At 35.8% G+C, this 14,571-nt stretch overlaps 1 protein-coding gene and 1 long non-coding RNA gene across 3 annotated transcripts in view; both read right to left on the bottom strand.

Annotated features, from left to right (window-relative positions):
* LOC106877554 (DNA topoisomerase I, mitochondrial) overlaps nucleotides 1-2,546 on the bottom strand; it is a 35,159-nt gene extending 32,613 nt beyond the window's left edge. Inside the window, exons 1-2 of the mRNA XM_014926487.2 lie at nucleotides 2,390-2,546; nucleotides 1,254-1,284 (exon numbers count right to left, since the gene is read on the bottom strand). Coding sequence (XP_014781973.1) covers nucleotides 1,254-1,284; nucleotides 2,390-2,434 — 76 coding nt within the window. The 5' untranslated portion in view covers nucleotides 2,435-2,546. The remainder of the gene's footprint in view (nucleotides 1-1,253; nucleotides 1,285-2,389) is intronic.
* Nucleotides 2,547-8,753: 6,207 nt separating this feature from the next.
* Nucleotides 8,754-14,571, bottom strand: part of LOC106877553 (uncharacterized) — a 16,111-nt gene continuing 10,293 nt past the window's right edge. For both annotated transcript variants that reach the window (XR_008266326.1, XR_008266325.1), the window contains exon 3: nucleotides 8,754-8,864. This is a non-coding gene — a long non-coding RNA (uncharacterized LOC106877553). The remainder of the gene's footprint in view (nucleotides 8,865-14,571) is intronic.

Raw genomic sequence — 14,571 nt, 5'->3', positions numbered from 1 at the left:
AGCCACACTCACAACAAAACTTAATTGTAAAGAAGAAGAAAAAAGCAATTACAACAAAAATAAGGCTGAAATCTCATGCATAGATATAGGTAAGACATGATAAGCACATTATATATAAATTGCATGTGTGTAATAGGTAAAGCCTACAGAGTGGAACGGCGAGGCTCAATACTTTCGCTCGGTTCTTTTGAAATAAAGAACGGTCCTCCTTCCCGGGAACAGTCCTGGAACGGTTAAAGAGTCGCGAAAAGATTCACCGGCAGAACGATAGAATTAGAGAGGAGGGGGTGAAACACACAGACATCCTTCATCGATGCCGAATATATATATATATATATACACACAGAGAGGGAGAGATAAGAGTTTAAAAAATGTACTGATGAGGAGAAAGAAGAAGTAGTAAGAGAAGGAGAGAGTGAAATAGAGAGATAGAGGGAGGAGAGATAGTAATGTTAAATGAGGAAGGTGGAGGAGAGTGAAAGAGACAGAAAACATTGAAGGAAGCAATGACACAAGAAGAAGAAAAGAAAGCGAGAAACAAGGGAGAAGTAGAAAGAGGAAGTGAAGGCAAGAATACTAGAGAGGGAAGTCAGTAAGAGGAATAGAGGGGGGAAAGGCAGAGGGAATGGGAGAGGATGAAAGAGAGAGGAGTTGAAACAATGCGGCGTACATCGAGAAAGACAGAAAGACAACAAGAGGGAGGGACAGAGAAGTAAAGAGACACAGAGAGAAAGGAAGGAAGTGCACAGAGAGGATGAGATTAGGGAGACAGAAAGGTAGAAGAATAACGTATACACACACACACACATATATATATGTATGTATGAATGGTAACAGATCATTATTATACACACTATTAGAGAAAGAAAGATATTTACATGTGAAGAAGAAAGAAGACAGAAAAGTAAAAGGCTTTACATAAATGTATGTATAATTGATTATATACACTAGTTTATGCACGGAAATAACAAGAGGAATAGGTTGTTTTAGGAAGAAAAAAAAAAGATTGTATATTCTAAAGTTAAACACAGGATTATTTATAATTCTTTCCTATCTTTCCACTGTTAGTACATAATACACAGATTATATATATACATATATATATAATATATATATATATATATATATATATATATAAACGATGATGATGATCTGTGTGTATTCCATACATCCGTAAAAAAAGATATGGCACCGAAAATATTAACCAATTAAAGAAACATCTACTTTATTAAATGGCTTAATTGTTCGCTTACCGTTCGACGATTTCACTGATGAATGAGAATCCTACGAAAGAAGAAAGAAAGAGAGGCATTGAGATCATAATGTGAGGGAATAACAGTTTTATTACGGATAAGGAATGAAAAAGAGAAAGAGCGAGAATAAAGTGCTCGACGATCATGCTTTTCCTGGGGCCTTAACAGATCGTATAATTTATTAAATAAGATACAAAGAGAAGAATATAGAAGAAGAGAATATTTGAAGAGAAAATAAGAGAAGCTGCGTGTGAGGGGGGAGCCAAGTGCGATTTTCTTTTTTCAATTGTCTAAAAAAATGTAATTAAGGAGAAATATCTTCCACGTAGCTGAGTTAGTGTTGCTGTTGTTGTTGGTGGTGGTGTCTCCTCTCTATTACAATGTGTGTGATTGAGTGGTTGACTCTCTCTCTCTCTTTTATGTCCCTGTCTGATTCCTTAAGTAGACAGTTTCGTGTGAACATAATAAGAGACATTGATGATGAAGATATAAACACCGATACAAGTACGTGTGTATTTGTATGCACACACACACATATATATATATAGATTGATATACAGATAGATAGATAGATGAAGGTTACAACAGTCATGTTGTAGAAAACACCGATTTCACGATTACACACATATAAACATATAACAGAAGTATATATAAATACACACACATATATATATATACATACACACACACATATATATATATATATATATATATATAAACACACACACACACACCAACAGAATCAATTCCAGCTGGAAGTGGAGACAAATCATCGGTTTGAAATTAAACTATTAAGACTACACAATTTGCTTTCTCGCAATTTTCTTTTATCCTCTAAAAAAAAAAAAACGATCTATGCTTTTTTTTTCTATTTTCTGGAATCAAGAAAATCCAAGCGAATCAGTTGCAAGTCTACTGTGTTCGTTGTGGTAAAAAGAGAGACGGTTAGAGAGAGAGAGAAGCGAGCTTGTCTCTCTCTTTCTTCAGTGGGACTTAGAAAATTTTTCAGCCATTTTTAACATAGTCAAATTTACAGCCTTTGTTTGTCGCTCGCCAACAGGACATAACAGGCTATTTAACGAGCTCCGATCGCCGATCGGAACTGATTTTAGTGATTATTAGAGGGATTTACTAACCGATTTGGCACCGATGGCCTGATCGAAGCTGAAGCCGTCCATCATTCACGGAAATTTTCTTCTCTCTCCGACGTTTTGTAATGAACAACTGTTCAGGTTTAATGGCGGAGCTAGGACAATGTAACGAGACTAAGTCCCAGTTTGACAGCAGTGCGCATGCGCCCGCTACCCGGATCTCTCCCCTCCCTTCATCACAACCATTAGAGATGTGAATGTTCTCAATCGAGTGAGTGACTGAGTGTGCGTGTGTCAGTTTCAATGCATGTGCGTATGTGTATTTGCGCGTTCGCGTGAATGCGTGCGTTCGTTCCTGCGTGCATATGTCTTGCCCTGCGTCTCTCTATATCTGTATATGTATGTACATATGTTTACATATATATGTATATATATGTGTGTGCGTGCGGCGATACTACATAATGCACCGCCGCCACCACCACCACTGATATTTAACATGTTTCATAACAAACGTGGTTTCGAACTGAGCCTAACTCCTTTATTAGGGATGAAGAAGCTGAGACGATCAGCGTTTTTTTTTTCTACTTTTCCTTTATTTTTTCCTGCTTTTTTTTTTGTTTTGAGGAACGGAGGGGGTGGCTTTTTTTTTATTCCTTTTTGTTTACAACAAACATCGGCATCTGTCTATTTTATACATTTATTTCGTTAGATTATAAGGAAATGTCTCTTCTTTTTCTCTTTCCTTATCTATTTCACACAGCTGCGATTTTTTTTGCCACCTACATATATATATATATATATATATATATATATAACAAAAGTTTATTATACACACACTCTCTCTCTCTCTCTCTCTCTCTCTCTCTATATATATATATATATATATATATATATATATATGTGTGTGTGTGTGTGTGTATGTGTGTATATATTGAAACATCAAAATACAACACGGGAAACTGTTTAGAAATAAGAGAAATAATCTAAAGCCTCTGTTTACTTATACAGGCATCTATACTCACGCTCATCGAAAGAAAGAAGAATTCACACGTGTTTTCTAATGCTATATAATATATATATACGTGTATATTCAGTGTGTATAATTAAACGCTAATAAAGATTACTTAATTACATACAAAGTCACAGAAAACATATTTTTAATGTGGTGCTGTTCATGTAACTGTATTAACATTCGTTCCATCTGATCGGCATTATTTAACAATCAAAGTTCATAGATTTCTTCTCATGAAATTTTTAAACGGTTTGTCACTTTTCTGTATGTAGCGATTGATTTCTACATTTGTGTGAAGATTATAGATGTGTATGAATGTATATAGCAGGATTTATAGATTATATATCTATCTATCTATCTATCTATGAAAGAATGTGTGTGTATATATGTGTGTATATGTATATATACATGTATATATATGTGCGTGTGTGTATATGTACATATATATACATACATGTACACACATATATATATATATATGTACATGTACGTATATATATGTACATATATATACATATGTATATATATATGTACATGTATATATATATATATATATACATGTGTATATATATTGATGTATATGTACATGTACATATATACATATGTATGTATATATATATATACATATATATATATATATATATATGCACGTGTGTATATATATATATATATACGTACATATACATATATATATGCAAGCGTAATTTATTCTCCAATGATTGAAGGGTACCCTTAAATGGGCTGGCTACACTTCTGGCAGAGGCCACAGAATTATGGTCTCACTTGGCTTGCCAGGTCTTCTCAAGCACAGTATATCTCCAAAGTCTCGGTGAGGCCCAATATTTGAAGGTCGTACTTCACCACCTCATCCCAGGTCTTTCTGGGTCTACCTCTAGGGTGTGACACTTTTTCACACAGCTATCCTCATCCATTCTCGCCAAGTGACCATACCAGTGCAATCATCTCTCTTGCACACCACATCTGATGCTTCTTAAGTCCAACTTTTCTCTCAAGGTACTTACACTCTGTCATGTATGCACACTTACATTACACATCCAGCGGAGTATACTGGCTTCATTCCTTGCAAGCTTACGCATGTCCTCAGCAGTTACAGCCCATGTTTCACTGCCATGTAGCATGGCTGTTCACACACATGCGTCATACAATCTACCTGTTACTCTGAGCGAGAGGCCCTTTGTCACCAGCAGAGGTAGGAGCTCTCTGAACTTTTCCCAGGCTATTCTTATTCTAGCAGCTACACTTTCAGAGGATCCACCCCCACTACTAACTTAGTCACCTAGGTAATGGAAGCTATCAACTACTTCTAGTTTTTCTCTTCACATTTTCAGTGTTTATTGCTCCTGAGCATCTGCCACATACAAAAACTATCTTCCTAGTTAGCATTCCTTTAATATTGCTGCATCTCTTATGTGTCCAGAGCTTACACTAGGTACATTGTATGGAGTTTCTACCTACATCTTTTCTACAGATCGAGCAGGGCCATCTACCTGAAGGGGTCTGTGGTTTGTCTGCCTTCCTACTTATTAAGACTCTGGTTTTAGCTTGGTTGATTCTACACAACTGGTACTTAATTTATCGAATCCGAAAGGATGAAATGCAAAGTCGACCTTGTACCCTTGCTAATATTAAAAGAAATATTGAAGGTATCATTTTTCTTAGTTTATTTACATACAAGTATGAAATATGTTCAAATTTTCCCAAGGAAGTGAAACGAAATACTTCTGAAATCCGTGTCTGGTGCTTCAGAACCAATCTCTGACTTACAGATATAATCATCATCATCATTACCATCACCAATGTCATCATCATTGTCGTCATCATTACCACCACCACCACCACTATCATCATCATTATAATCATTTAATGTCTGCTGTCAATTTTCAAAATATTTGAAAAATCTAACTTTCTACTTGATTCAAAATGAGCCAAAAACTTTATCAATATTTATAAATATTTTTAGGCTACTTTTATTTCCGTCTCCAAGTCAAGAAATTAATCAATTTTTCAAGTCTTCTTATCTAGTCTTATGAAGTCATTAACTCCTATATAATGCAGTTAAGTCTGTGAAACATTTCAAACCATCGAAGGGAATGGTATTTGTGAAACAGAGCTGCTCTGTGAATAGAGAGATTACATGCTGAAATTGAATTAAAAATTATAATTTTAAAAATAGACAGAAACATATATTGGTTTGTAAATCATTTTATGACTGGAAGAGAGAGAGACAGAGAGAACAGGATAAAATTTTCCTGCATGGCTTCTCTCCCTTGAAAAGAGGCAGCACAACCAATGAAAACGAGTTTAAACACACACATACATATGAATGCATGCATTCATTCATATATATATATATATATATATATATACACATATATATATACACACACATATATATATATGCATATGTGTATATATGAATGCATACACACACATATATATATATATATATAGGTGCAGGAGTGGCTGTGTGGTAAGTAGCTTGCTTACTGACCACATGGTTCCTGGTTCAGTCCCACTGCGTGGCACCTTGGGCAAGTGTCTTCTGCTATAGCCTCGGGCCAACCAAAGCTTTGTGAGTGGATTTGGTAGACGGAAACTGAAAGAAACCCATCATATATATATATACAAGGCTGAGTCAAAAAGTAATGCCATTTTGTTTAGGACAGGTATAATTCCCAACACAGGAACATGTATCATACATCAAAAGGAAGCTGGTCCTCTGTGGGTCACATCTCTACTTCTCACCATATTCACCGTTTCTTTCAATAGCAATGTTCCACCTTCGAATGAGAGCATGTATCCCTGCCCCATAAAATTCTGTTGACTGTTCTTTGAGCCACTTCTTCACTACCTCCACACTCACCAAATTTAGCGTCTTCAGACTATCATCTCTTCAGCGCCATGAAAGAGGGTTTGAGAGGCAAACATTATTCCAATGACGAGGAAGTGAAAACTGTAGAATGTACTAAGCAGAAACAACTTCTGCTAAGCATTTTGTCTTAAATGCTAACGACTATGCCAGCTCACTAATTTACTGTGTTGATAAATAATGCGAAGAAAATATTAGCAGTTCAATATTTTAGATTTTAGCTTCATTAAAATCTAATCATGAAATAAAAATTGAAATATTTAAACAATTTTATGATTAAAATAGTTTTCATTCCCTTATAAGGGCTTACTAAACATGAAATACTTTAAAATTGATTTTTTTTCTTTCTGCATGTTATTCAGCATTCTGGCAGTTTTAATGAGCTTATTAGCAGCTATAATAAACCAAAATTGTAAAAAAAAAAAAAATATATATATAATAAAAAAATGAATAATTAAAATATAAATCTGTTTTAATTTTGAAACTTAAAATATTTCGTTTCAGTATTTGAGGCTTATTAAGATAGAAATATTGGATAAATATGTTTTCACCTTTAACTCCAAGTTCTAATAAACCGTTTCTCAGTCATTTGCCCGATTCCATTGCTTCCTTCCATCTGCAAAAACAGATTTCAAAGTAAATTGCAAAATCTTGATTTACTGTGGAATTGGTGGTGTTGTTGCTGTTGGTGTTATTGTAGTAGAAGTTGTTGTTGTTGTTGGTGGTGGTGGTGGTGCTGCTGTTGTTGCCTTTAATGTTGTTGTTGTTGAGCCTGAGGTCAGCCTTGATCCAGGAGATCAATAACGAAAGACCCTTTAGCCATTCCAGCCATGACCATTACATCTATTTCTCTATCTAGAGTTACATTGCCCAATAAATCCTTCACTATAGCAGAATGTGACACAATGGACATTTAGCTGCTATTTCTCCCATTAGCTTAAGCCCATGTATGTGTGTGCATGCATGTGTGTGTGTGTGTGTGTGTGTGCATTTGACCCTGTATGGTTGGTATCTGACTCCATTCTCTCAAAGATAATGAGAAGTGAAAAGCCCAAACCTGGCTCAGCCATAAAACGATTGCAAGGCAGCGTCACCAAAATGTTCTGGTGCCTGGTTCCTGCTAGGATTAAACTGAAATAAATGCGAGAGTAGTTCAATATGTAATTTGCTCAGTCATATAAACGAGCGTGTGCGTTTGGTGTAATTAAATGAGGGAAACTATCTTTTAATCATGTTTAATTTAACATGCAAATGAAAACCTTTTAATCAGTTTAGCCCTTCTTAAACCATTCCTGGTTCCATGTTAAAAACTTCCTGTTTCAAATGGATTGAAATTAAAACCCTTCATTAAAATTTCATGTTAATTTATGTTTGAAACCCCAGCTTAATAATGACAAAAGTTATTTTACTAAATTATGCATTATTTTCAAAATTATTTGAATTAAATGCAATGTATTTCAACAGAAATATTGTAACAAAGCTGTGAATGCAAACTTGTTTGTTGTTTTTGTTGTTGTTTAGTCTCATGTCAGCCTTGATTGAGCTGAGTTCTGATCAAACACAAAGTCCTTTTTTTTTTTCTAATTTAGACACAGTCTACCAAATCTACTCACAAGGCTTTGGTCGGCCCGAGGCTACAGTAGAAGACACTTGGGACTTTTCATCATATTTTTATATTTTTATATCGTTATAGGTCAAATAACTTTAAACTTTTAGTACGTTCCCCTAATTGCAGTGCCTTTTGTTGTTGTTGTTTAAGGCTTCCTCGGTCTTGGCCCCTTCTTGTTATATATTTGTTAATCTGGATAAAAACAGTAAGGTTTATTTCTTTGTTTTTATTCATAAAGGAAACCAAGACCCTATTGCTGTTTATGTAATCAGCAATTTACAAGTTTGATATTAATTGGTTTTTCTTTAATTACTTTTCATGCGTTTTGTACAAAAAGAAAACCCCAAAAATACTCAGACTTTTCATCTTTTTTTTAATCTCAGTAAATATTATTTTTAAACTTGATAAAGATTGACCCAATTTTGGCCAGACAGACACATCCATGGGTCACAGTACAACATCATCCATATATCTCAATTAGGGTGGCTAATTAGCTTTGTGATGCTAATTATGAAACTGCTAACTGAACTTTTGTTTTGTTTTTTCCAACCAAATGACATATAAAAGCAATTTAAGCCATAAACATTTTTATCTTTCTATATAAACTGATGGACATTATTACATGTTTACTTCATGATTCTCTTATCACTACTTTGGCAAGTAGAGTGAAGTTTAGGCTCTTACTGATGAGGTCATCATAAGACTGAAACATGAAGACTTACCAAATATGCCCTGTACTTACCAAAAGATTCAAATTGATATTAGGAACCTAAGTTTCTCCTTCTGACTTATCATCATCATCATCATCATCATTGCTGCTATTGTCATTGTCGACATTCATGATGATGATGATATTGATGATGATACAGGATGGTAATAACAATAAGGTAAGTCAGAATGAATGAAGGAATTGTTTTCCTTAATTTATTTCTGTTCAAATACAGAAAGTTTTGCTTCATCATTGATTCATTTAACAGCTTTTTTTTTGTTTGTTTTTGGAACCAAACACCTGTAATAAGCAAGAATAGATGTATAGTGTGATTTTCATGAGATTTAGCTGTTATTTCTAATAAATAGAGTGGCAGTGTATAGACGATGTTTCTGAGGTCTGCCTTTATGGAGCCCAAGGGGTAGAGAGCTGGGGGTGACTCCAGCCATTTTATCTGGCATCCGGTGCAGCCGAACTGAGATGTCTTTGAACACCCTGTTGGGGGTGGATTTGTTTCTCATCCAACCTTCTCGGCCAACAGAGTGTATATATATTGGCAGATGGTGCCAAAGTGCTTCTTCTGAGAGGGTTCCTCCTCCACCCCAACCCCATGGGCTCAGACAGGCTACAAGAGAAGAGAACAGCTTTGGCAATTAGAAAACTATACAACTGCCATCATCATCATCATCTACTTTGTTTCACTGACCCCAAAAGGGTGAAAAGCAAAGTCAACATCGATGGAATTTGAACTCTGAATGAAAAGAACGAGAAGAAATACTGCTGAACATTTCGTCCAATGTGTTAATGCTTCTGCTGACATGTTGCTTCCAACAAATACAATAAAATTAATAACAACATTAACACAGAAATAGTTATGGCAATATAAAATAAACCACATCATCATCATTATCATCATCATCATCACTAAAAGGGCAACAACAACAACAACAAACAATAACAGTATCGTAGTGTGAAGGATCTCAGAGCTTAATTTGTAGAGCTGCAATCCCACCCTTTGACCTCTGAGCTCAGCCAAATCCCTACACTTCTCTTACCAAAGCAGCACCCTGCCATGAACATCTTTGCATTTTCAGACTCTTACACAGACGGACTGCCGACCCTTTCACTTCCCCCACCACGTCATCCATATTTACACCCATCCCCACCCGACAAACTAATTTCTGGAAAATGAAAACAACAACTCAAAATGACATTAAAAACACATACACACACACACACACATACATCAATATATATATGGTACATGTCTTTGTGTGTATATATATATATATATATATATATATACATATATACTTTTTTTCTGAGTAACACCTTAGTGTTTGATGCTGTAAAATTTGTTCCACTTAATAAGATTTATTACTTTCTAATCATCTGACATGAGCTGGAGTCATTCTGTTTGTTTTTTGCTTCAATAGGCTTAATGAAACAGTTTGAAGTTTCCCAATTATCCTTCAGTGTTTTCACATTAAAAGGGAAAGGATAATATATATATATATATATATACACACACACACACACACGGTACTGTGTGTGTATATATATATATATATATATATATATATATATATATATATACACCCCCTTGTATATATGTATGTATATGACAGGCTTCTTTCAGTTTCCATCTACTCAATCTACTTACAAGGCTTTGGTTGGCCCCAGGCTATAGTAGAGACACCGATCCAAGGTGCCATGCACTAGGACTGAACCTGGAACCATGTGGTTAGAAAGCAAACTTCTTACCACACAGCTACCCCTTGCTGAATGTAAAATTCTATTAGTTGATCCATGTGTTGTGAAAAAAATTGGGTCGGTGGAAACTGTGTGGAAGCCTGTTAGATGCTCTATACTTGTAAGCTAAAGGTCCAGCGTTGTCATATTCATTCAGTGTGTGGATTACATTGAGGGCACATGGTGTCTATGGAATACTCAACCACAATAGTTTATAGCTATGAAGTTCAGTTGACTCAACAACTGGAATACTCAACAGCAAAACTGACAGAGACTGATTTCATTTGGTGGGAACTTCTGTGTGTGTGTGTGTGTGTGTGCATGTGTGTGTGTGTGTGTGTGCATGTGTGTGTGTGTGCATGTGTGTGTGTACGCGTGTGTGTACGTATTGTGGTGATAGGTGAGTAGGTTATGTTCTCTTATCTAAGCAACCCAGTTGATTATGAAGGAGACAATTAAACAAGTGATAACATAGATTAATATCATCATCATCATCATCATCATCGTTGTCATTGTTGTTGTTGTTAAGTAATCTTAAGCATTTGGAAAATGCTAGTGTATTTATTGTTCATTTTAATTTCAATTTCCATTATTTACTTTAAGAAAATAAGGCTATAGTTCTGAGAAATATAACTTCTCGTATAAGGCGGTGAGCTGGCAGAATTGGCAGACGAAATACCGCTAAGCATTTCACTGGCGTGCTGACGTTTCTACCAGCTCGCCGCCTTATTTTAACAGAAATATCGTAACAAAAATATTCAAAGTCTGTGATCTTCCCATCTAGGAATACATTATCAAATGAATCTTTTTAAAGTTGAGAGGAATATGACTGCTATTTTTAGCATGTTAAGTGACCATGTAGAGACTCTTTCATTAACTCCTATATGTCATAGTGTCTCCCATAGGGATCATGTCCCCAGGCAAATGGCCACAGCTGTCTGCTGATACTATTAAGAAATACATTGTTGTAAGTTAGAATTTGTATTTTTAATGTTTTATTTGAAAGAATTTGTAAAATCATATTATTGTAAAATTTGTAAAATTATATTATATCATATGTAAAATCATATTCCGTCATATTTAAAAAAGTTTTTTTAAAAAGATGCATTGGCTAACGGAGTTTGTCTTCAGTTAGAAAAAGAAATATGACAGGATGGTCGTGCTTGGAATGCCTTTGATCAACCACCTCATCAAACTATCAAAGGTTCAAAGTAACGCATTCAAAACAATGTGAATAAAGTATTATATTTGACAGAGTAATCTGAATGCTAAAGGGTTAAATATTCATTATTTGGTGTCAAATGTTTCATCATACCAACTGCAACCTGGTCACTGACACGATTCTACTGAAACAGAATTTAAGCTAAGTTAAAAATCTTTGTGCATTTTCAAATGGCTAATATATATATGTCAGTCGTGCTGTAATTGTTTTACTTTCAACACACAGTCTCCAATCAAATCTCTTCTCAAACACATACGTCTCTGAAATGAAATATAAAGTTATAGAGTAAGCAGTCGAGATACGCTCTGAATACATATCTTCACCGAAACAGTACAAAGTATGTTTGATAATGGGAACATTTACGCATTTATTTAGCTTTGGCTAAGTCTCAGACTGATTCACTACAAATACATGTAAGTATGTATGTATGTATGTATGTATGTATGTATGTATGTATGTATGTATGTATGTGTGTGTGTGTGTGTGTGTATATATATATATATATATATATATATATATATATATATATATATATATATATATATATATATATATATATACACATGCAGACACAATCATGTGTGTGTGTGTGTGTTCATTCTAACTTAAACCTCATTTGCTATGCAGATGGCATCTATCAGGAATTTATTGTCTGAGCAATTTCGTCAACAGTAGTGTTAATGGATTTCAGGAAGCATGGAATGGTTAAAGCATGCAATGTCCCAACGGCTAACGACTAATGTGGATCATAGAATTCCATGCTTCAAGAATTCTAAATGTGAGAAAATATTTCCAAAGGTCCCGTGTGTTGGTCCCAGTGCAAAGCAACCTCAGAGGAGCCGCATGGACCAAAACAATCAGGAGGCAGATGCACTTCCGCAATGCTGACAGTGCAAGAGATGTTGGATTCAAAATACCCAAAGGCAAAGTTGATCCTGATGGAATTTGAACTCAGAACGTTCAGTGACAAATGAAATGCTGGCTGCTAAGCATTTAGCCCAGTGTGTTAACAAGATTCTGCCACATTAAATATAGATTTTAAAAAGTAACCAAAATCATTGTTGGAAAGATTTTGCAGATTTGATGCGATTCTGCACACATTTTCTTTACCAAAGTTGAGTCTGCAACTTACTTTAGTGATCGGTCTCCATCCATCGAGTTACGACATGTAAAGAAATATGACATAAAACAACAATACTGCATTTTATAAAAAAATACAAAATATAAAAAGATGAAATGGTCATGACAGGAGTGTCGTTTGTGTTGATTTGTAACCCAAAGATATTAGGCAGAAACTTGGGTTGTGTAGAAGCATCCTGTCTTGAAATCTGTTAGTGTTTTCATTGGCAGAATGCTACAGAAACTGGATTAACTTAAAAGGATTAACTCAGAAAAATGGCATCTGGAAATATAAAGAGACAATGGGTGGGGGGTGGGGCTTGGATAAAAGCTGGAAATGTTGAGATTAAGATTTGGATCAATACACACTACGTTTAGGATAACTCATCTCATATACATATACACATATATATATATACAAACATAACTGTATATATCTAAGGACAAGAGACCCGCTTTGTGACATTGGGCAAATAATTGCTTTTTTTATTCTTTTTATATAAAACCTGAGAGAGAGAGAGAGGGGGGAAGCAAAGGGTTAGACAGCAAGGTTGAACATTCCCTTGTTGAATCTAATGTTTTACAGTGGGTGACAGGTGTGTGTTTGCACATGAAGTTGTTGGGGAACACACAGCATATTTCAATAGTGTTTGCACCAGATGGTGGCAGCAGTGGTCGTGGAACTGGTGGTGATGGTGTTAGTGGTGGTTATGGTGATGGTGGTGGTAGTGGGGCTTCGAACCCCCCTCCCCACCGATACAGTTTCAGAGTAAGAGAATGTGTGTTCTTTTAGGAGAGACAACTGAAAAGGAAAGGGGGAAAAAAAAGAAAAGGTGGGGTGGGGGTGAAAGTAGAAAGAAAAAAGAGAAAAGAAAAAGAAGGAATGCCCCAAAGAGCCAACAATTTTAGTTTCATTTCAGTTTCTATCCCATTTGGGGAAGACAAATGTTGCTGGTTAGAAGTTTCCAATGAGCCAGTCATGGGTCCTTGAGATGTCCAGTGGTAAGAGTGACAAGGGATTGCCTGTTTAACTTGGTGGAACAAATACCACACAGGGTAGTCTTATTTGGAAGTACTCATTTTTTTAGTTTTCTCAATAATGCTTGCATCTTCCAATGAAGTACATTGGAGAATGATATGCATAAGGGTGTAGGCATAGCTATGTGGTTAAGAAGCTTGCTTTGTAACAATGGGGTTCCAGGTTCAAACCCATTTAACAACATCTTTAGCAAATACCTCAAGTTCACAAATCCCTTATTACTGGACAGATCTTTGAGTCTGTTTAAGTTTACACCTGTCTAAAAATCACTGTTGCTTATACTGGCCTGCTTTGATAAAATGGTTTTTGCAGCCTGTAAATTATTTTTATTATTCATGATTAGCAGATGATGGGTTCAATTCTTGGACCAGGCGCAGCATGTGCTCTTGAGCAAATCATTTTATTTCATGTTGCTCACTCCACTCAGCTGTAAATGGGTGACACTCTATGGACAGACTAGCCCTCTGATCAGGGAGAATGTTGGCCTGCCCGACTAGCTGGTGGGGGTGGCACCCTTTGAAAGCTACAAAAATGATGGTAAGTGCATTGTGACCAGCGATGTGTAACAACAGCTGAAGGTCTGGTCAATTGAGTCATACCATGAATGCTGTGATATGTCACTGGAATTGTGACAGTCCCTGCTGAATGGGATTCTGGTTTGTCACGGGGACGACATAGCAGCTATCGTTGGAACTCATTGCAGCCGAGTGGACTGGAGCAACGTGAAGTGAACCCAACACACCGCCTGGTGCAGGAATCGAGACTATAAGCTTGCAATCAGGAAGATTGCCTTTGATCATAGATAAGCTCAATCAAGGTTGACCTAGGGTTTAACAACGACAACAACAGGCTATGAACTAGATGGCATTTACACC

Source organism: Octopus bimaculoides, chromosome 20, assembly GCF_001194135.2.
Source record: "Octopus bimaculoides isolate UCB-OBI-ISO-001 chromosome 20, ASM119413v2, whole genome shotgun sequence".
NCBI lineage: Eukaryota > Metazoa > Mollusca > Cephalopoda > Octopoda > Octopodidae > Octopus > Octopus bimaculoides.
The sequence above is the reverse complement of the archived record's forward strand: the minus strand, read 5'-3'. Positions and strand labels throughout refer to the sequence as shown.